Below are 23,419 nucleotides of genomic sequence, written 5' to 3' on the forward strand. Positions count from 1 at the left end.
GGAATGCTTAGAGTCTACACCAGAGGAAGCAAGAAGAATGGGGAGCTAGCTAACGAGAACCTTCTGGAAACATCTGGAAGAGAAAGGGAATGGAAATAGTGAGCTGGCACCTGCAGAAGTTAAAAATGGGAAGCAACGTGGAAATAACGGATATGATTTTTCCCTTTATCAACCAGTTGCATTGCATGCGTTTCAATATGAAGCAAGCAAAAGAGAGCCATAGTCCTCCAGTTGCCTGTACAAAATCTGAAAGATATAGTTAAGTGCAAGTAAAGACTACAAGGTTTTTTTCTCTTTTATTGGAAGAAGACAGCAATGTTGCTGGCTACCGTGGTGGACGGCTTGGGTGTCTTTGTTAGTGCTATATGCGGAGCAAAGGTTTACAGCCACCTTGGAATCCGCGAGATATGCTGTGATGTTCATGATCATGGCTCTGGTTTTCTGCTTCTTGTCCTTGAATGACCACACGAGCAGAAATTGGTCTTGTTTTGATTTGATTTCCCATTTATCATATATTTTTTTTAATATGAAATTTAGAATTTCATTAAAATATAAGGTATTACAGGGGAGGTTTCGACCGAAGCCCAAACCAAACGATACAATCAAACCCTAAAGCATAAAAATGAACCCAGCCACTAAAGAGCAGAGGGATCCAGAGCAGAATATTCGAAAACACGCTGAGGAAGAGATCAGAACCTCTTGCTGGAACTGCACTACAGAGAACCATCAGAGAACAGAAAGGGCACTCCACAGGCAACCCAACTACCGACCACTCTAAACAGTAGAATAAAAAACTAATACAAAACCACACCATAGCCAAATCAAGAAGATCAACACAAGGAGACCCAAGAATAAAGAAGAGCGCTTTTCAACTAAATCATCCGCTCCTCTGTCGCCTGAGAAACAAACAAGCCCATCCAACAGCTTGAACTTCTCGTGCTGAGCCATCCAGCGAGGACAACATAGTTGGTCTTCTGGGCACTGGACAACATAAGGCAAACACCGACAGCCTTTTTAACCCACCAGATGCCATCCTCGACAGAAAAAGGCCACCGCTTCTAAGGTTCTGCCATAGCTAGCCCTAATCAGATTTGTACTTGAAAAACCCTCACCATTCAAAACTCTTAGATTTGCGAGATAAACCAACCAAAACCAAACCTGTAAACAACCCAGACAGAAGAAATGAAGGTTATAACTTCAAAGAAGAAAAACCAACCGATGATTATTAACAACCTCTCTCTTCTTTGTCATGAAGATATCTCCTTTGAATAGTATTTTCCCATTGTGCTTTGCACCCTGGATTAATTGCCATGTTTCTTCTTCTTCTTCTTCTTTCATGAATGCATGATTTCAGAATTCAGATTGGAAGTAATTGTATGTTATCGTGTTTGTATGTGAATAATCTGTTGAATTCTGTTGCAATGTAGCCACCCTTTATCATCATTTCCTTTGGATTTTTTTTTTTTAAGAACCAGAATCACAGCCTTTTTGAGTTCTGACCATCAGCCAATTCGATTTCTAAAGTAAAATTTTATTTTATTAAAAACAAAATTTCTATTATTACATTCAAGGCATTTTTTTTTTCATTCCTAAAACAAAGTGAAAAACAAGTATATTCCAAGAAGGAAATAGTACCTGCACCCCCACTTCGGCTCATTCAAGATTCGAGTCACACTCGTACTCCAAATAAAGAACTTCAAGAATTTCAGCTTATTTACTACTCAAAGGAAAGACAGTAAATCTACAGGGAAGATAAAAACACCCACTAAAAATCTCACAGAAAAGGAGAAAAAGAAAATGTCCGATTTTATTGGGGAGCAGTTGTACAAGAATTTAAAGAATTACTAATAAATCAACAATTGTTCTCAACAACATTTCTCTGCCCAAAAAAAGGAATATATATATATATCCTCTAAGTAAATGAAGCGATTCTAGGTATTATTTGCAGTAAATACACAAATCTAAAAGCTCTGAGCGCCTGTTTCAATACAAGAATTCAGTGCAAGCCCCCGATATTTTATTTTCCAACATGAATATCAAATTGCTAGATGATAAAACCTATACACTAAACCCCTTACCATTCCAGAAATGATATGATTGCTACGTTCAGGAAACGAGAAATTTCCTTGATGCAGCAGTGCAGAAGCTTCCTTGCCAAATGGAAATAAATTCATTTCCAATAATTCAGCATTTTATGTTGTGGTGAATATAGGCTTCAGCTACAGGGGGCTGAAAGCTTTCACCAGGAAGCTATTTTATTTTTACTTCTATTTTTTGCTTATTAAGCCTGCAGATACCCTTTTTCTTTCAAGTAACTTATTACAGTTTCAGCCATATCGCATGGAGAAGAACAGTCGTCTCCCATCTGTTTCAGTACTATCTGCAAAACTCACCAATTAATGGTTGTTAAAATAAATATACCAAACATGTACAGAGGAATTCCACCAAACATGCATTAATGCTTTTTGGTGTTTATTAATGTTAAAGCATGTCTAATTCTTCAAGTTGCAAGTTCATGTTCACTAGCAGGTTCAAACCCAGATATCATGCATGAATTTCCTTTATAGGATACGCACCTCACAATCTAGTGGTGGTTCATATGGATCATCAATCCCGGTAAAACCTGCAAAAAAGCAAGTTAACACACTTAAGACATGCAATTCAAATTGAGAACTAACAATCTCTGGCATGGTATAAAGAAGAGGATTAAAAATACTACATGAATCTATCAACATTGGAAGACAGAAGTTTTAAGATTAAAAAAAATAATAATAAGAGTGCTTGAATATGCCTTTGATCTTTCCAGCTCGAGCAAGTTTGTACAGTCCCTTTGGGTCCCTTTCCTCGCACACTTGGAGTGGCACATCCATGAACACCTGTCAGAACAAATTTCAATCATTTTTCATCAGTAACAATGCTATTCATTTGCTTAGAAATTGAATCCCCATCCATCATATTTTATATTGCCACAATGACTATCACATTACATACCTCAATAAAATCTCCATCTGCTAATAATGCACGACAAGCATCTCGGTCCTTTCGGTAGGGAGATATTAAACTAGCAATGCAAATCACACCAGCATCTGCAAAAAGCTTTGCCACCTCCCCTGCAAATGATAACAATGCAAAATCATCAATCAAGAAGAAGAAGATTTAGCTAACACAAGCATTAAAATGAAAAGCAATAAATCATAAATATAAGCAATATTAAAGATTTACCGATCCTCCGAATGTTTTCTGCCCGGTCTTCTGCTTTAAAACCTAGGTCATTGTTCAGGCCATGTCGGACATTGTCACCATCAAGTATGTAGGTCAACTTTCCTCTCGAGTGCAATCCTCGGCTCAAAGCACATGCCAAAGTGCTTTTTCCTGAGGTAACAGTTTAACAGAGAGAATGAACAATGATTTAGGATTAGGAATAGCAAAAGGTAAGACTCCAAAACATCAGAGTGCGCAAGGTATGCTAGAAATTCTTTGGCCCTGACAAATGCCTAAATTTTGAACATGCTTACAGTTGCATTAGAAGTTCAGTACTCCATATGAAGTATGTAAAATTCTTAGTTTTCACTTTTCACGGTTAAACAATAGATTCCTCAAAGATCAGATCAGTCATTACACTGTCAATAGACACAACTGGATAACCTGAGAATTATGAACCAGTTGTTCATAAAGTTGCACTTGATTTTAGAACATATACTATATTTAGTTTGCCCTAGAGAATTATCATAAGTCACCTAATTATAAACAAAGTGCCTTAAGTTTCTTTATGGTGCTTTCGACTACCCATTTGGAATTCATATTTTGCACTGGTATACCAGTTGTTCATAAAGTTGCACTTGATTTTAGAATAAATACTATATTTAGTTTGCCCTAGAGAATTATCATAAGTCACATAATTATAAACAAACTGCCTTAAGTTTCTGTATGGTGCTTTCGACTACCCATTTGGAATTCATATTTTGCATTGGTCTCATTGTACCAATGTCTTAACACGTAGCAATCTCATAGCATGGATCATGCCTTCCTATCCTAGTCAACAGATTTTCTGGATGGCATCAAGCCTCATCAGTCAAAAGATAGCATGAATTTTAGCAAATTTATTTATGACACAGAAATTATAAAACATCAAAAAGCACTACTTTGATCACTATTTATGCAAATTTCACTCCATTGTTCAATGGGAGAAAGGGGTAGGCGAAATTTGGAGTTGAATCACTAATTGTACAACATGGGTTGCGATAACTTTATTGCAAGCAGAAATCATACACAAATAACATGCCCCGTGTTCTTACTTGAGGCCAATGAAGCAAATTAGCTATTATTTTATCGCAAAAAGCACTACAACAGAAACTAATAATCATTTCAAAAAACAAAAACACTTAACAAACCTGAACCACTGAGACCAGTAATCCAAATGACACAACCTTTCTGCTGAAGTAACTCTTGCCTATCAAATTTATCAACTGAACTTTTATGCCACATGACGTTTGTTGACTTCCCATTGCAAGACATGATTTGACGATCCTTTCCTAGTTACATGGTTGAGATTAGAAGCATAAATGGAGCCAAATTTACTTTAAAAATACATTTTGAAGTACACAACAAATTACTTTTCATGTTGGTGGGCCAAACGTGAAGATTGTGGGTATACTATGCGTACCAACATTTTAAAGTGAAACCCATTATTTAGCCCCCCAAACCTTGGGAGCTTTTGCCGCTGAGTCTTAATTGACACTCATCTCTATTAACCCTAGAACTTGATTATATTGAACACATTTGATTTATGCTGAACACATGTACGGTACACACAATCATCTGGCTAAGGAAGTATTGAAAAAGATTTAGAAAACATAAAATCATCTTGTAATGATACTTGTAAAAATAAAATAAAAAGCAGAGAATCCAAAAATAACTGAAGCCTTTTGGAAAGAAATTTGATCCATTTCTCTGCATGCAATCTTTGAATTAGTTTTTGGCAAACAATCTTTAAAATCCCCAAAACCCAATTCCTTCTCGTTAAAAACCATAAAAGCAAAAAGCCATGGAAGAAATTCTTTGAATCAATGCTTAGAAAATTCTAATCTCAAGCAAGAAATTTAGCAATTAGCTCCACCAGCACAAATGCAATTGAATTGAAATGATCTAGATTTGCCAATGATAATAAAACAGAGAGATACGACATGAACACAGAAAAAATGATCTAGAAAAAATTGCAATCCAAAATTCAAAGTACAACTACAAAGTTGGTGTTTGGAGGTTAAATATACATATATAACAATAAAAAATAAAAAATAAAAAAACACTAAACCCAATTCTAACAGAAAAGCAAAGCAAAACAAGAATCGCCACAAAACAAGAAAAAAAAAACCCGGAAAAAAAAATCAATTCGTTCACATGATGCAAATTCACACCTGGAGACATATTTCACAAGTTGTGTTTCCTTCTCTTTACAGTTTTCTGTATGCAGTTCAATCTCCACAAGCAAAACGGAAACAAGAAAAGATTACCTTGGGGCGATTGAGCTTGACTCTTTCTTAGAAGACTACTTCGATAATTTCAGTTCTCTATTCCCTTTAATTTCTCTCTTTTGCTTCGGTCAATTGATAGTTTTAATCCCTAATCTACTCTTGCATTTGCTTTTATTACCACCACCTTTAATCTTTTGTTTCCTACCTCAAAAAATTTAATTTTTTAAACTTATTTCTTACTTCAACTAAATATTATTTAAAGAAAAAGGTCAAATAGATCATCATGTGCATTAAGCATTACAGTCCAATCATGCTTGTGAATATACCAATCAGATTACATCCAATTAGCTTTTAGCAAAATTATTAAAATTTCAATGATGATGCAGAATTTTTCAACTACAGTCTGACTAGGATCCCATTTTCTTCTTATCAAAAGTTACTTGAAAAAGGTTGAAGCAAAACCGAGAATGAAGATAAAGTCAAGTCAAAATCGATCTCAACTTGCATTGAACCTAGTATATGGAAATCTAGCATCCAAGAAACACATTCGTATTTCGTACCTGAAATAGCCGAGCAATCCTTGGTCAAAAACGCGGCAGACTCTTCCATTGCCTTAATTATCCACGATCTCAACCTCACATTACCGCCGCGACAGAACCCCAAATTGATAACCGCATTATTGCCTAATGAGAACCTCCCAAACCCTAGCTTCGACGGCGGCAACGGTCGAGATTCAAATTCCGGCAAGTAACCAGATACGAAAGGCCTCACTCCCTGCACCGCAACCATTTCAAAAAACGAAAAACCAACACATCTGCGAGTTTGGCGGCAAAGAAAAAAGGAAATTCGTCAATGAATGCGAATCACCCAAATGGTTTTGGTTAGATACGAAAAACGACAGGTAGTTTGGACGGGACAGATTTTTGAGTGATGATTGGGTGGTTGAGTTTGAATGGGCGATGGACACGGCGGTGTGGACGTGGATGCAGAGCCGTCGGAGTGGAAGCGTAGAAGTTTTATAATTTGCGTGCGGATTGTGTAGCGGAGGTGGAGACAAGAGAGTGGTGGTGCCGAAATGAGTGGCTGTCACGCGCTGAAATGGTGTCAGTTGATGGAGTGTCAACATCACTTTTTGTTCCTGATATATACGTGGGAAAATTATGATCCAGTCACAGTCAGTATCTCTACTCTATCACCTCCTGAATCTTATCATATATTGAAAATTGAAAATTAAAAATTAAAAATTAAAAATTCGAAATATCACACTAGACATCTAGCTGAAAATTTTAGCAGTGTAACAAAAAAATCATGTTGTTACTTAATAGCAGTGTTATAAAATCCGATTTGGAGGTTGACTTTTGTGCAAGGGATGCAATGAACGAGTTTGTAGTTTAAGTCGTGAGCGAATCAATGATTTAATTAGTCAGCTATTAAAAATTAATTAAATATATAAATTAATTAAAATTAATTAAATATAATATTTATTAATATAAATAATTATAATTAATTAAATTTTAATAATTTTTTAAAATTTTATATAAAAAAATATTCAAATAATATAATGTTTAAATATATAATTTTTTTAATATTTATAAAATATTAAGTATATATTAAAACAATAAATATATTGAAGGTAGTTCAATTAATTTTGATTTTCAATATTTTTTTATGAAGTTTTGAGTTTAATTTTTTATTTTAAAAATAAAAATAATAATAATAAAGAGAAATTATATTGAATAATTGAATCGATCAAATCAATTAAATTATATTGGTACAGTGATTCAACTACTAGATCGACTGAATCACGTCATATAAATTTTTTATATGATTCAATAAAACCAAATTGATTTAAAAACCAGTTTGCATATTCACTAATTTAACTAGACGATCGGTTCAAATTTAATAACTATATTTGTTAGTTTAATAATAATAAAATTATTTCATTATTGTGAGATGTATAAATAAAAATAAATATCATATTTTGTCATATTATATTAAAAGTCATTTCGCGCCATCACTTTTAATTATATCTTATTTAACACTTAAATTTTATAAAAATTTAATGAAAATTTAAAATATGTGTAAATCATGTTTGCGCATTCAAATAGTTATACTTTTATGAAATTTAAGTATAAAATAGGATACAATTGTGTAAAGTGACTTTTCAACTAAAGTTTAGGATTAAAAATACTTTCAAAAATAAGTTAGGCTTGATATATTTTTTTCACGCCTAACTTTTTTTGAAAATTAAAGGTTGTACTAGGCAAATAAATCATGTAACGTATGTCATGTGAAAACAAGAAGAGAAAGATGGGTATGCCCATCGGCTTGCATTGCATGCTACCAATCAGACGTGATTTGGAAGACTTGCCGTTCTTGATTTGTATTCTCCGCATGCAAAGCTTTCCATCGCGCACTCCACTAGCTGCCAACAGATCAGAGATGCGTGATATCACCATTCACCTCATACAAATAGTTATGCCCATTTGATGAAGGTTAGGTATTTCTTGTCGTATTAATTAGCTTTTTGCCGTCAGTGGCCAGCGGTGATCACCGAGCATTAAGCACAACGAATTCCTGAAAAATGTTCCAGACGAGTATCAACTCGGATTAATTTCATCTACCATGCGTCTGTCAATTTTAAACTTTGTGAAAACAAGCTCAATAATTTAATTTTAAAACAGTATTATTTTTTTTTTTTTATTTGAATTATAGTTTGATCCATCCATGATTTTTTTTTATTATATATATAATTTTTAATTTTCATATTATTATTGTTAGACACATTTTTCTAATCAATAACGTGTCAGACATATAATAAAGCGTTAGAAAAAAAATTCATGTGGCATTTTAAATAATTAAACAATATCTTAAAATAATACATGTCATTTACATGTATTCAATCTAAAAAATCCACAATTAATAAATAGCTTTAACAAAGAAAATTCTTCTTTTTATCAAATAAAAATCCATCAATTCAATATGCTAAATACCATCTATGTTCAACTTAATTGATATTGACTAGGATTTTTTGGTCATTGGATGGCCCTGTCTGTAATAATGAAAGATACCACGACTTGAATTTTATGTCAGACCGGCACTAGGATTTTTGCCAATATAAAACTCCTGAAGCACGTAGTAAGCTTAACTGTTCTCGAATCCATAATCAGGGCCAAAATCATAGTCCAATATATAACCGAAAATAAAATAAAACACTATAAATTTACTTGGGCCAATTCAATCCGATTTCTATAAAAAAAACCCCTTACTAAGGAAGTCTGACTCAACCCTAATACACAGCATGTACAAACCATCTCATCGTTATAAACTTTAACCTTCTTCAAATTTCTTATTCCTTGCTTGATTGTTAACTCCATTACTTTTGGAATTATAACTCTATGATTGGCTCTTACTAGTACATCCTTCATATTGTATAACACTACAGTACCATCCTGCTATTTACATTCTGCAACACATGTAATTCACCAGGGAAGGTTCTTCTCATACCTCCTGCACTAATTTGACCATCAGAACATTGCTCATCATGGTTAGATAGATGTCCTTGAACCTATCAGTTCCACCTGAACTAACGGGGTTGTGGTAAACACGTATTCTGCCACAATCCCTAACTGGATACTTTAAGAGTTCATTCTCCTTGATACAGCTACATCTACTACTTACAACTTTCCAAACTTCAATGTCAAATTTACCCATATTTCTTAATACTCCTCTTTAAATTTCATCACCTTTTTGCATTTATTGTGCTCTTCTATAAGATATTAGCTGCACCTACCATTTGTCGTATTATTGTCCCACCTGATCAGCTGCACCTACCATTTGTCGTATTATTGTCCCACCTGACCTTTGTTATATTATTGTTCCACCTGACATATCATGTTTGTAATTTACTATCTTTGCTTATACTCTATTCATCTTTCATATTATAATCATTTGTTTTGTGTCCCTTATAATCTGATATATTCTAGAATATAGCTTTCACTAACAAATTTTTAATTTATTCACAATCATTTTATAATTTATTTAAATTTTATAATTTTTCAGGGCATTACAAAAGAGTTTAGGTTGATAGTCCAAACAAGACTATTTCGACGCCAAGTCCATAAATGCTAAAGGAAAAAATAAATATTGAAAAATAATAAGAGAATGAAATTGCATGGAGATGACACCTTTTCCATCACAATTAGAGTTTTGCCAGTTCATAATGGAAATGACATCTATCACATAGCTATATTTTCGACGAAAATATAACATATCCTAATAGCGTGTACCATTATTTCAAAGTGATTCGTTTTATCCAAGCATTCTGACTTTACCCAGCATTCTATGTACCTTCTAAACATTGTTCATCTTACATGAACATTCTGCATTCTATTAGGACACTTTTTATCCTACCATCTTTGTCTTATTGAACATTCTTATCTTATCCGAACATTCTTATATTCGGCTATGAAAATTCGAATCCGATATGAAGTTCCCTTAAGGTTATCTCAGATTTTAGGACATACTATATTAATCAAACAGTGGACACAATGGTGAAACCTACTGCACTCCTAAAGGGAGATTCGAATTTAATCATTAGAGAAGGCATTATTAAAAATGAATTTCAAAGAGATTAATTTTATGTGAACTATAAAATCAACATGGAAGATACCATTATGTATAAAAAAAAAAAATCCAAAACTTATAATTACTTACCCTTAAAAGAAAGAACAAAAACAATTTAAGGGCATTTGATCCGAATCATTTTGATTCAACAAGCATTTTTGTAAATTAAATTAACAAATATAAGTTAAAAACCTCAATGAGCAAATCAATATTCAGTGAGCAAATAAATCCAACCCCCCGAAAAAAAAAATGTGGCCATCCTAGACAGTAAGTCTCCTTTTATGAGAAGCCTCCTCATTTTGCTGTGTGGTCTCAGAAACATCTTCATTTTCAGCTTTTACCGCAGTTCCATCTTCTTTGCTCAAAATTTTGTTCTTAGTGTGGCTTTTTGAAGCAGATTTTGATACCCATAATGTACTTTTTAATCTACGAATCAGTCCCATTCCAATACCGATATTTTTCTTACTTCTGGGACTGTCCTCGTGTGAAGACCCTCCTGTTTTTGCACCTCTAACACCTAGTCTGAAACCAGCAAAGGAAGTTGATCCTCTTTCGCCTCTTTCTATCTTAGCATCCGTCGAACCATAATGAAAACTCGCAGACCTAGATGAACCCATCACACTCCTTTCTTCCCTTTCTAGCTTCCGTCTCCTCAACCCCATAATGCTTCTTTCCTTCTCTGACCCAACCAAAAGCTTCTTCTCCATCAGACTTGTTTCCTTCTCAGATTTCTGCAAAAGCTTCTTCATCCCAGCCAACTCTTTCTCCAAGCTTTCAATACGTGAGTTCGTGGCGTCCATTTCCTCTTTGAGTTGAGCTGCTTCTCGTACAGCTGCATCCCGTTGAAGGATTGAGCCAAGGGTGATGACCTCATTCTCCTCGTGATGTTGGGGTGCACAGTGGTTGGTGGCAGCTGCAGTGGAGGTGAAGATTGCACGGCGGGTATTTAGCTGTTCAATCAACATGGCTCGGACAATGAATCGTAATGGGAGTCTAGGATTCTGCACTGCATGAATGAGAAGCTGAGGAGAGAGCTTTTCACAGTCAATGAAATTGCATATCTCCATCTTCTGCTCTTCTGTTATCTTCCCACTATGTTCCTGTGCTCAAAATCAAACCCATCAAAATGAAGCAAGAGAATAGATAGAAATCTACAGATCAATACTTGCAAATAGCAAGTTACCTGGATGTAAAGATCGACAATCCTGTACAGCACGTCGTGGCAAGTAAACCTGAAATGCATCGTCTCTGCTACGATTTCAAACTCGTCAGCGGCCAAATCTATAATATCGTCGACAACTCTGTCCATCTCGCTTCCATCATCGCTCAAAGCTTCCACGCATCTACTCAAGAGAAACGCTGTCGTTTCAGCCTCTGGAAGCAACCGCAAACACGAACCAAAAACAATCTGCGCCAGCTCCCGGTTAACAACAATCACTCGACGGAAGTACTTTTCCGTTATCTGCCTCAAGTTCTCGTCGCGTTTATTGTCTGTCATCCCCAGCACCTCGGCTGCGGTTCTCAGCGCCGCCACGTTGAACGGCGTTAACACTACGTGGGTACCGTAGCAGAAGTCTGCAACAAGGGCGAACGTTTCAGCCGTTATGTTTAGCGGGAGCGTTATTTCGGAGAGTTCCGTTAGTTGACGTTTCAAATACGTGCTCCTCGATGCTAGCGGTTCCTGCGGAAATGAAAAGGTGAAATATCATAAGTGACCCACAACTTTACATTAATTGCTGAATGGTACCGTTCGTTCCCTTCCATCAAAAGAAAATTTACTTGAGCATAGAATTTGGTTTGGGCCCGATATGTCTGAGGCCTACTTCATGAACGAACCGGGCTTTTTCCATAATAGGTTGCAAAGTTAGAAATAGCAAGAATTGGCTGGTAGAAAGGATCATTTAATTGTATCGATAATCATCTCTACCCAATGAGCAGTTTTGCCAAGAAATGAAAAGCAGAAAGGCCATTGAATACCAAGGGCCAAGTGCAAATGTCACTAACTAGATGGGCATTATATAGTAGAAACCACCTAAATTGTATAGTCACATCAGCCATAGCTGTGCTTAACATTTTCTTGGGATCATTACCTTGAAAACTGCTTCAATTTTGAGATACCAACCTCCCAGTTGCCTCCTATTTACTGCTACTATTTATGCTAAACAACCAACCTTAAAATACAAGGGATCAAAATCAATCAAAGCCTTAGGGCAGTTGGAGAATTCACCATCAATTGCCAGTGTGGAGAAAAACATTGGCCCATTGCCATTGTAACACAAAAACAACACTGGATGTTCAAATTTTGAATAAAATCATATTTGGGTATAGTACTGATCTTCATTTCATCCAGTTGCGGCCATTCCAATCATGGTTGTATCGGACTCAACTCCCAAAATAAATGATGGGAATTGGGGAAGGCATGTATCTAGTATTACAAACCCTGGCAACAAACGCTAATGTACAATTTCCCATTTGAAATTACTTCCAATAATGTAGTACTTGTTACTGTTAAAGAAATGAAGAATTATAGGCTGCAAGAGAACCACCCTTTCTTTTTCTCATCTTAACTCAGCACAGCATCTGATTAATTACATTATTAATCTCATTGACTGCAATTTGGCAGTATAAAAGACGTCTGTAATTTGAGTTCTGGGAGAAATGGGAGAAATTAAACAATGGGAGCAGTAGAGAAAGGACTGACCTTATGTAGATGAAAGCAGGTTCCCTGGACATATATCAAGACATCTGTTTGCTTCCCTGTTGCCTGGGACCTTTTTATAATAATTAACCACAAAAGAGATGGAGGATTAAAAGAATTCAATAGAAATTAATAAAATAAATGAAAAAAAAAAGAAAAAAAAGAAAAATCAGATACCAGGACTCAACTCTAGAATGGAGAGGTATGGGAGGAGAAGAAATGGATGGAGAGGCAGAAGAACATTCAGAATCTTCCTCATAGATGGTGTCTACAAGCCCCAAATCTTTCCAGCCCCTCATCTTCTGGTGCCTCTTCAATAAGGAGATAGCAGTTTTGGTTTTCAATTTCAAGGTGGTTTGAATGCTTGGTGGTGTAAATGGCCTTAGGGTTTTTGAAATTCTCTGCCTGCTAGATGGTTATAAATTCGTATTAATGGGTGCATGTGATGACTCATAAATGCTGTTCTTAAATACCCTTTATGCTTAAATCAAAAATTATTTTGGTATTCTGATAAAAAATTTTGAGAAATCTGATAAGGACTCCCCACTTCCCAAGCTTATTGCATATCGCATAGCATAAAAATAATCTGCATTTCAAGTGTAATCTTGTAGATTATCTGCTCCACCATTAAAATATTAAAGTCAAATTTTTTGCATAAGGTCTCGACTGATTGATTGCCATGTGAAGCACCCACTTGCCATTTTTAACCTTATTTTTGGGAACAATATCTTGTGTGGATCTCTTCTAGAAGGGATGATTACATCATTGGATTTGCTTCTTCATTTACAAATGATGAATTTATTGTTTTTTATTTAGAAATAATTAAAAATTAATTTAAAAATTATAACATATTTTACAAATTATTTTATACAGTATATTGAAAGAAGAAATTAAGATTAAATTTATGACAAAAAGGTATTATGAGTTTTAGATCTATTAGTAAAGAGGGGAAATTATCTATGATAATTACAATTTAGTATCTGAAATTTAGTTAAACTTATAAATTAATCCATTTATTTAATTTTTTTTGTTTAAATCATCGTTAATTATACCAAAAATCTCAATAAATTTATAATATAAATTTTATATAAAAATAGTCCCTTTTATAATGTTTATTATTTTAATTATAATATTATTATTTTATTTTATCAATATTCTATATTATATTATATATTTAAACTAAAAGAATTTAATTGGAAAATTTATTATTATATTATTTTATAATTAAGAAAAAATGGAAATTAATTTTAGCATTTTCACGTTTATATACATTCAAGTAGAGACAAATTTAGGTTTAATAAAATATCAACAATTAAATAGAAAAGTTTTAAAAATTAAGAGACTGATATGTAAATTTTACTAAATTTCAAAAACTTTAAATAATTTCCCTTAAGTTTTGCATACATTTTGTCAAAAAATTATTTTAATATTTTACTTGAAAAATATGCGAAATCATATAACAGTTTTTTGTCATTCTCATATTAAAAATTATTATTATTAATTTTATATTATTAATTGTTATAAATTTACAAAAATTAAAAATAATTTATAAAATATGTCGTAATATGTAAATTCATCATTTTTAATTTTAAAAAATAATTTATACCATTCTGTAAATCAAATAAAGCCAACAAGTGCTTGTCAGTTGCCACTGGGGAGAGCAGTTTTTGGTTTAAATCGAAAAATCGAACTGAATCAATTGAATTCGGTTCAATCGATTCAGTTCGGTTTATAATTTTAATAATTTTAGTTAATCGATTCGGTTCGGTTATTTTCATAAAAAAATTAAAAAAATCAAACCGAACCGAAATTATTAATATATAGGAAATCAAAAAAAATCTAACCGAATTGAATCAATTGAATCGAACCGAACCGAAATCAAAGAAAATCGAACCGAACCTTAAGATTTTTGAGTTTTGATTTCTAATTTTTTTTGTTTTTATGTTTTTATTATTTAGATTTAATGTTAAAAATATAAAATTTTATAAATTTCGGTTTGATCGGTTTAAAATCGAACCGAACCGATATTTATCGATTCGATTCGGTTTGATTTTCTCTTATCAATCAGTTCGGTTCGATTTTTAAAATTTTTGATTTTCGATTTTCGGACCCCTAGTTGCCACAACAATCCATAATTGTTTGTGAGTGCAATGAATATTTGGGTTGGTTGAACAGAAGCCCATGAGAGGTAATTTTAATGTCCTTATGTTTTAAATATATATATATATATATATATATATTATAATTTTTAGTGTTTGAAACATTTTGAAAATTTATCAATAAAAAATATTTTTCTAATTAAAAGAAAAATTAAGTTAATTTTTAGAAAAATAATTTATTATTTTCAAGAGAAAAAATTATTTTCAAAATTTTGATAATCTTATTAAAATGTAAAAATATTTATACATGGATGATATATATAAATTATTATTAATTTAATATTATAATTAAATAACAAAAAATATTTTTATTTTTAAAAAAAATAATTTTCATATAAAATATTTTCTACGTATAAATTATTTTCTACAAAATAAATAGAGATTTAATTTTTAAAAAGTCTAATTTAAATTGTAGATATAAAGAGAGGGAAATTTTAATCAAGTCGGATAACTTTTTTCTTCAATGTGTTTGAAAATTTTATTACACCTTATATTTTTATTTAGATTCATTTACATTTTTATTTATATAAAAACATATAAAATAAAAAAATACTCCTTTTACTCGAATTACAATATGTGAATGAGTCTTATCTACACTTAAATATATATATTCAACTAATTCACACATGCCACATTATATAAAATTATGATTGACTTATTAAAATTATGATAAGACCTACTTAAATTTATAATTTATTAACTTTTTATTGATTAGATGTATACACCTAGACGCATATAAGAATTTTCCTACAACAGTGACCATAAAGCTTCAACCAAAGCCTATGAAGTCAGAAACAAAGAAAAATCCGTAAGAACAATGCAAAGATTAAAAAAAAAAAAAAAGCATTGTTACCTTCAGATAATAAGCTATAATCGTTCTAAAATACCATTTCATGAGCTAAGAATTGTCATTCAGCCATGAGCAAGGAAGAACAGCATTATCAGAGGAAGAAAAGAAGCAAAAGAGTTAGAAAAGTGAAGTGAGTGCCAAGTACAAATTTATAGGCAAGTATACCTTGAAATCAAAATGAATCAATAGACCAAAACAATTGAAGTAGTTATGATAGAAAAATTGTAATCGTGGTAATTTTCTTTCTTATTGATAGGGATAAGATTCCGATAATCAGAAAATTTTATATTTATCGTAGACAACTTTTAATAAAAAATTAAGTGTTATTACTTGAAATTTAGAAATGATCAAACAAATTGCACGTAAAAAAATTTAATTATGGTCAGGGTACCGTAGCATTATTCTACATAACTGCTCAACTCAACTAAACTAAGCATTTATCCTAAAATACTACATGGAAGAAATTGTAATTGCATGAAGAGAAGAAAATAAGAAAATATGCATGACATATAGTACTAAACATTCATCTCAAGATCAAGGCCTGCATTTTGTAGTTTCATGAGTGCAATTTGATCAAGTCTCTGGCTCATCTCGGGGGTGAAATGGTTCTTCCAATCTCCAACAGTTCCCATCCTGAAAAGGAAACTATTTGGCACCTTGCAAATGGCACCGTTTTGGTTGACATCCAAGTTCTTGAGCCTCTCGAAACTGCATCTCCATATCACTTTCTCAATCTCCTCCTCATCGCCTTCCTCAAATGGTTTTCCAAGAAATGAAGCTAGCTTCTTCACCTGCTGCATAGGATTACTCTTGAGATCTTCATACTTGATGAAGAGTATCTTATGAGGCATTTTCAAGTTCTCTGTCCAGTAAGACAAAATATGGTCAAAGAAAGGTCCATAGACGTGAACCCCATTGCAGAAACTTTCAAATGCCTTCTCGAAGGGAAATGGGTCCTGCCCAGGTCTCAGTATTTTATTGAAGAAGTGCCAAAAAGACACTGGAGTGTCCTTGGGGTTCCTAGTTATATAACCAATCTTGCACTTGGAATTTTTAATGGAATCAGGAAGGGTATTATAAGGAAGATGAGTATGAAAGAGTCTAGGTGATGGCGTGCCTAGGCCTCTACCAGACAGATCAGGATGTGAAGCATCTTCGTAAACCTGGACCTCCAAGGTTGGTACATAAAAATGAGAAATATTTCTAACAAGAAGGTCCTTCTCCTCCTCTTCCTCATCACCACCTAGCTGCTGGTGGTGGGAGGATTGGCGTCCCATAATGGAGACACAAAGGGCCTTAAGCCAAGTTGTGCCAGTTTTCAGGAAGGAAGCCAAAATGACATCATCATCACATGCTTGGAAGTGGGATTGGAAGGCTTTTATGCTTTCTATTTGATGAAAACCATACCAAAATCCTTCCCATTTGAAAATATCAGCGACATCCCAAAAATTTTCTTTAGGAAGCTCATCAAACTCTTTATGGTTCAAGGAACTTATGGGAGCTCAAGCCATCTATGACTATTAAGGAATTAAAGGCTAAATTTTGCACACAAGCTGCTTGATTACTAGCCTTCGTTATGTAAAAATATATATAGGGAGATCAAGTGCTCTGGTTTTAAATTATTCTTAAAATTATTTTCATCCATACGTATTTGAATTCAATAGTAGTTTCGAGTTTTAAGAGTACATGGGGTAGGTACCTTAGAATTGCATATCATTCATTTGTTTAAAGAATCAAATGTTGACAAGAGAACTTCATAAATTTTTTTTACTGCAAGATAGATAACCCCTTAATACTATTGATGGATGCAGAAATTCAATTTAAAGAGATTAAAAATATATAATTTATAAAAATAATATACATGAAATAAATAAAATTAGATAAGAGAAATTTTTTAAATAAAATTAACTTGCTAAAAATTAAATAGAATTACTATTAAAATAAAGATATAATGAATGTTTAGTAGTATTATGAATTTTGAATATATTAATGGTTTAAAATTAAAAAATTTACTTAACTTACTTCAAATCTATTATTTTTAAATCATCGTGAAAAATTTTTAATCAAAATTATAGATTAAATAAAATAAATAATATGATTTTAACTTATAAAAAAAACTTTTTTTATTATGAATATGATTAAATTACAATAATAACAATAATATTATAAGAATAAAGTCACAAAAATTTCAAATTGATGGAAAAAATATGAAAGAATTGATGGAAAAAATTTCAAATAATCATTAGGCTTGCAATATTTTAAGCCAAACCAAACATGCTAGAACAAAGAAATGCCTCTAAACTCTATGGACTTGGTCCAGCCGGCTACTAATAAAATTATCATTCCAATTAACTTGAATATATTCCCATTAATAGGAGAGTGACACATTCTAATTCTATGAGAGGTTCTCTATTTGTAATTGACTTGTAGCCCCTTGTTACATTTATTTACTAAAAATTAATTTTTACATCATCTGATAGATATTTTAATTTTTCACTATTTATTTATAATTATATATAAATATCAAATAATAATTTACAACCCCACTGGAACGCTTTGCCCTGTAATAAACCTCTAAGCGCTAATAGGACTAAGCCTAACCTAGTTGACTAGGAGATATATTTTAAATTTTTTTTTAATTTTTCTTGTAAAATAATATTTTTTATTGTAAATAGTAAATATTTATTTATTCAAATGTTGTCCTGCCATTCATAGCATGTGCTTTTTTAAAATTTTAACCCGTGCTTTTTTTTTATTAATGATAAGCATATATGATTATTAAATAATAAATTTATATTTAAAATATTGTGAATAATATGATAGCAAAATATTGAATTGCGATAATTATTTTTGTTGGTTTATAATTGGATTATGGATCTATAAATTAATAACTACTTTTAGAAATTATAAATTTATTGATGATGTTGAGAGAAAATTAAATAAATAAAAGGAAATTTTATAATTTGATCCCTAAGTTTTACTTATATTGCTCTTTATTCTTAGATTTTAAAAAATTAATTATTTAATCTTTGAATTTTATATTTATTATACTTTAGTTCTTGAATTGTGCACTATATCACACTTTAATCTTTGTAACTTTAATATATATAACAATTTAGTCTTTCTGTCGATAGATGAAATTATTGTAAATATTAAAATTACACTGATTAAATTATTTTATATATAAAAATTAGAGGGACTAAATAATTTATTTCTCAAAATCTGAGGATTAAAGTGTAATATAGTATAAAACCTAAGTATTAATAATTAATTTCTCAAAAATGGGCACTAAAGTATAATATAAGATAAAATTCAAGGACTAAATTATAGATTTTCCTAAATAAAAATATCTGAAGCTTTCTGTAACACTCTAAATTTTTAAATTTATTATTTTGTGAGTAATATTAATATTTTTATTTTATTTAAATTTTAGGAAATTGTTTGAAACTTTTAGGATTTTCGAATCAGGTTTGATTTCCTAAAAATATAAAACTTTGATGATTTTAAAAATTAATTTAAAGATCACGTGGCAAAACTAAAAATATATTTGGAGTCTACGAATTTTTTTGAGTTTTTTAGAATTTTTTCGAAATTTTTGGGCCTCGTTTTCAGACCCAAGGTAGAGTAAAAATTCAAAATTTTGTATCCTGAATCGGATCGACCAAATTGAACAGGACCGGATCGGACCGGCCTTTCTTTTCTTCTTCTTCCCTTCCCCGCGCGTCCCGACCTCTCTCCCTCTCTCTCCCATTTTCTCTCTCCTCCCTCCTCCCCAGGCCGCGCTGCCACCACCCAGCCCCCCTATCTCGCCCCAGTGCCTCCCCACGGCCGGCCGACGTCCCAGGTGGCTGGAAAACAGGCGCGAACTCCTCCCCTGCACGCGCGCGATGCCTCACCTTCCCGGCCGAAATTCGGTCAATCCGGCCACCGATTGGGTCGGGTCTTGTGTCAAACATCATCTACACCTCGAGAACTTTCCATAGACATCAAGAACACCAAAATCCATCGAGCGGTTTGTCCAATTTTTGTTCGGGAAGTTTTAGCCCATTTCGATTTTTGGGCTAGATTTCTCGCAAACTATGAACCCCATGAGAAAATCGAGAGTACCAGAGCAATCCACTCGTCGAGAGCTTCGCGGCAATATAAATTTCAAAATTTTTCGATACCGTTTTTTGGTGGGTCCCACGAAACTTCGTAGTATTTTTCCGAGCATTAAATGAGTTTAGAAAATTTCATAAAAATTATATACTAACTCCCGTGTTGTGGGCTTTGTGTAGGCACCTTCAATTCGCAAAAATTCGACGGTTGCCCAGGTCTATGAATTTCCGACCAGACAGACAGGCTACCGAAAAAGTCTCAGAATTGGGTCGAGATTTTGGCTACCCCACCATTGTCAGATGTCCTGAGCGCGTTCCAGAGATCGAAATCGGCATAGGTAAACCTGAACCTTACTTTTTCTTAATTTTCTAGTGCTTGAATGAGATTAAAAATCCATAAAATATTCGTGGTAGCTCAGAAAATTATGATTCTTTTTGCATTAGCTTAGTAATGTTGCTAAAGATCGCGGGGTAAAGTTTTAGAATTTTTAGAATTTATTTGGGTAGTTTTTGCAAAAAGGGTCAATTATAAGGACTAAACTGTAATTTTACATATTTTGATTGATGCCTGTTTGGATGGCCCAGGAAGGGCTGTGTGATGTGATTGAGTTGTGGGTGTATGGTTTGTGGATATAGAAGTGTGTTTTAAGCCCTTTTGCATGTTTGGTACGTCCTAGGTATAGGGGAGACTCTGCCGGATTTTCGGCACGACTTAGGACTTCTTTGGTCTTTTTCTTAGTTTGTATTGAGTCAAATTTATTAAATGATTATAATAAAAATTGTCAGGTGAGCCGGGACAGCCTTCCTCCTCCGCCCAGCCGCCACAGTGACTTCGATTGAGTCTGTGAGTAAAATATTAATTTTAATTGTAATTTCGATATTATTATATGTTCAAGCATGTCCATGCATCACTTATATGTATGTATCTATGTAGTTAAACTCTAGGCACGTTTTATGTTGCATTCACAACTGTTAAAGTGCCATGGATGTTGTTGTGGTAATTTGGAGTAGTGTGCGTGAGTTAGCGTGCGTGTGGTGTGGTGTTGGCTATGGACAGGACGGGTAGACACGGCTTGAGATCTTCGCTGGGACCCAGTCCTTCGGGGTAGACACAGCTTGAGTTCTTCGTTGGGGCCTTGATTTGGTTTATTAAGCGAAAGTCCGAGCTTGAGTTCTTCGCTGGCATAGTTTGGATTAGGAGGGCTGTATAGGGGATCAGCTCCCATATATGTATTGTTTGACATTATAGAGTGTGTGAGTGCTCCAAATTACCTTTTTGCTATTATAATATGAAAACATTGCCGATGTTGCATTTCACTCTACATGGTGCATTAGCTTTAGATAGTTATAGAGATTATGGTTAAAATTGATATTTTACTCTCTTAGTCGAACGCTCACTCCTGTTCATTATTTTTCAGGCTATAGGAGGATTATTGTTGTGGTTAACCTGCTTTTCTCCTTCGCAGGTTGTTTATTAATGTTTGTGTAATTCTGTTAACTTCTAGAGTTCCGCATGTGTTAGAAATATTTATTTGATATGGGTCTGTAATATAATTACCATGTTGGACCTGTAAACTTGTTATTATATACATGTATGTTGGACTGGACGAGGGAGCTGAGCTCCCATTTATTTCTATGACATATGAGTATGTGGAGGATGAGCTGAGCTCCCCAATTGACCCCATTTATTTCTATAACATATGAGTATGTGGAGGATGAGCTGAGCTCCCCAATTGATTGTTCACAGGTCGAGTGAGTCAAAAACTCCCCGTTGAAAGGTCCATTTTATGGCCGGACTCTGTCCGATTGAATTCTTGAAATTGGGCCCAAATGGGCCTTAGAGTTGGGTTGAGGAATAGTTAGGCTTATTACGGGCCTCGGGGGCTTTAGCCTGGCCCAGTTCCTAGTGCCGGTCCAGCCTATAGGTTGGGTCGTGACACTTTCAAAGGGAAAAATTGAAAGCTCTTTCTCAAGTAAAATCATCCCTCAATTTTAAGAGTTATTTTATTTTTTTCCTCTCTCAATTTAATTCACTCAATAAAATAGTTCAATTTTAAATCAGATTTAACCAAATCTCAATTACCATATAAATTACAAAAAATAAATTTTCATTAATTTAATACTTTAATTTAAATATGAAAAAAATTTTATTTTAGGAATAAAACTAACTCCAAAAATTTATTATTGTAATCTTTGTAATATTACTGCACGAAATGGAAGCCGTTTCTTTCTCTTATTGCAAAATACAAACAATTTATAGCGGAGGATTTAACGTTTATCATTTTCACCATATCATAATTGGGATTTTTCTTGCCATCCATCATGAATCTAAAATACATAATATATGATAAAACTCATTTATTAAATACACAGATCTCATATATTTTTATATTAAATTCATAATAAATCATGTCTAGATAAGAATTTCCATCATCACTAATAATAATAATAATAATAATAATAATAATAATAATAATAATGGCAACTTTAAACATTAAAATTCTTAATCAATAATTTGAAATAAAATGTAAAAATAAAATTAAAAGCTTAAATAATTCGTAATTACAAGTTAAAAATCACCAATTTACAAGCAAAATCACAAATGCACTCAATCAAATCCTTCTCTATTTCAAATATTAGAGTAATAATACCAAAAAAAAAAAAAATGCAAGCATCAAATACATTAAGATGAAAAGCTAAATATATTAAAAATAATTTGTGATTGAGAGTGTACAATAGTAAAAATAATTAAAGCTAAAATTAGAATTATACCTTATCTATTAGATTATTGATGAACTTTGCTCCTTATGTTATGATTTCTCAAAGATAATCGCGAAAAAAAATGAGGAAAAGTTTCATAAAAGCTTCATATAAAAGTTTCATCTTTATGCTTTCTTAGTTTGTGCCTCCATCCAGTGGTAGAGTTTTGAGGCAAGGTGAGAACCACTCGACTCATCTTGATGCATTGATCATGGTGGTCAACCATACTAGACACCTTTCACCGTGGAAGGCATTAAAGCAATAGTGGCAGTGATCAGTGAGTAAAGGGGATTTTTTGATCTCATTACTCCAGTCACTTCAGCTCGATTTGAGGGTCGCATTGGAAAGCATGTGGGAAAGTGAGGTTGGTGGTGAGGTGAACTCACAATATTAGTCAAAATGCTGAAGTTGTCTTAGTTTGTTTTCTCTTTCTACTATCTATCTCTTCCTCTTTGGTGTGCTTAATTCAGAAGGATCAATTAAGGTGTTTTTATAACCTCCAAAAGGTTGTTAAAGGCCAAAATGAAGAGCAAGTTAGATAATGCAAAAAAATTTTAGTTCTAAGGTCTAGAAAATATATGATAATAAGGGACAATAATGATTCAGATCACAATAATTTATTCACTACGAATAGAAGAAGATGACATAAAATGACACATCATTTTGTGCTAAGGAGGATGCAGCTCGTCATACACATGCTAGGTGCATTACGCTACGTACATTTCACTCTAAATATTGAGAAATTATACAATGAAATG

General features: G+C 33.0%; 3 protein-coding genes across 12 annotated transcripts; all 3 read right to left on the reverse strand.

The window, feature by feature from the left end:
• Window positions 1-1,779: 1,779 nt before the first annotated feature.
• Window positions 1,780-6,607, reverse strand: LOC110670521 (adenylyl-sulfate kinase, chloroplastic). Of its 9 annotated transcripts, none has more exons than XM_021832596.2 (8): window positions 5,511-6,025; window positions 4,614-4,759; window positions 4,392-4,532; window positions 3,223-3,372; window positions 2,992-3,110; window positions 2,792-2,876; window positions 2,577-2,623; window positions 1,780-2,380 (listed from the first exon to the last, which is right to left on the reverse strand). In XM_021832596.2, exons 2-8 carry the CDS (start codon window positions 4,618-4,620, stop codon window positions 2,282-2,284), a joined length of 648 nt encoding a protein of 215 aa, XP_021688288.2. In that variant the 5' UTR covers window positions 4,621-4,759; window positions 5,511-6,025; the 3' UTR covers window positions 1,780-2,281. The 9 variants fall into 9 exon arrangements, with proteins under 9 accessions (XP_021688288.2, XP_021688287.2, XP_021688284.2 ...); XM_021832595.2 differs by having other exon boundaries at window positions 5,415-6,025; XM_021832592.2 differs by lacking the exons at window positions 4,614-4,759; window positions 5,511-6,025 and adding an exon at window positions 6,032-6,597.
• Window positions 6,608-10,196: 3,589 nt separating this feature from the next.
• On the reverse strand, window positions 10,197-13,335 carry LOC110670503 (BTB/POZ domain-containing protein At3g49900). 2 transcript variants are annotated; one of them, XM_058154438.1, is made up of 4 exons: window positions 12,984-13,335; window positions 12,799-12,868; window positions 11,281-11,778; window positions 10,197-11,197 (listed from the first exon to the last, which is right to left on the reverse strand). In XM_058154438.1, exons 1-4 carry the CDS (start codon window positions 13,052-13,054, stop codon window positions 10,358-10,360), a joined length of 1,479 nt encoding a protein of 492 aa, XP_058010421.1. In that variant the 5' UTR covers window positions 13,055-13,335; the 3' UTR covers window positions 10,197-10,357. The 2 variants fall into 2 exon arrangements, with proteins under 2 accessions (XP_058010421.1, XP_058010420.1); XM_058154437.1 differs by having other exon boundaries at window positions 12,973-13,335.
• A 2,984-nt stretch (window positions 13,336-16,319) lies between these two features.
• On the reverse strand, window positions 16,320-23,002 carry LOC131169420 (cytosolic sulfotransferase 5-like). The gene is made up of 2 exons (XM_058128646.1): window positions 22,890-23,002; window positions 16,320-17,295 (listed from the first exon to the last, which is right to left on the reverse strand). The coding sequence occupies exons 1-2, from the start codon at window positions 23,000-23,002 to the stop codon at window positions 16,320-16,322; spliced, it is 1,089 nt and encodes a 362-aa protein (XP_057984629.1).
• Window positions 23,003-23,419: the final 417 nt, after the last annotated feature.

This window comes from Hevea brasiliensis, chromosome 10, assembly GCF_030052815.1.
Source record: "Hevea brasiliensis isolate MT/VB/25A 57/8 chromosome 10, ASM3005281v1, whole genome shotgun sequence".
In the NCBI taxonomy this organism is placed as follows: Eukaryota; Viridiplantae; Streptophyta; class Magnoliopsida; order Malpighiales; family Euphorbiaceae; genus Hevea; species Hevea brasiliensis.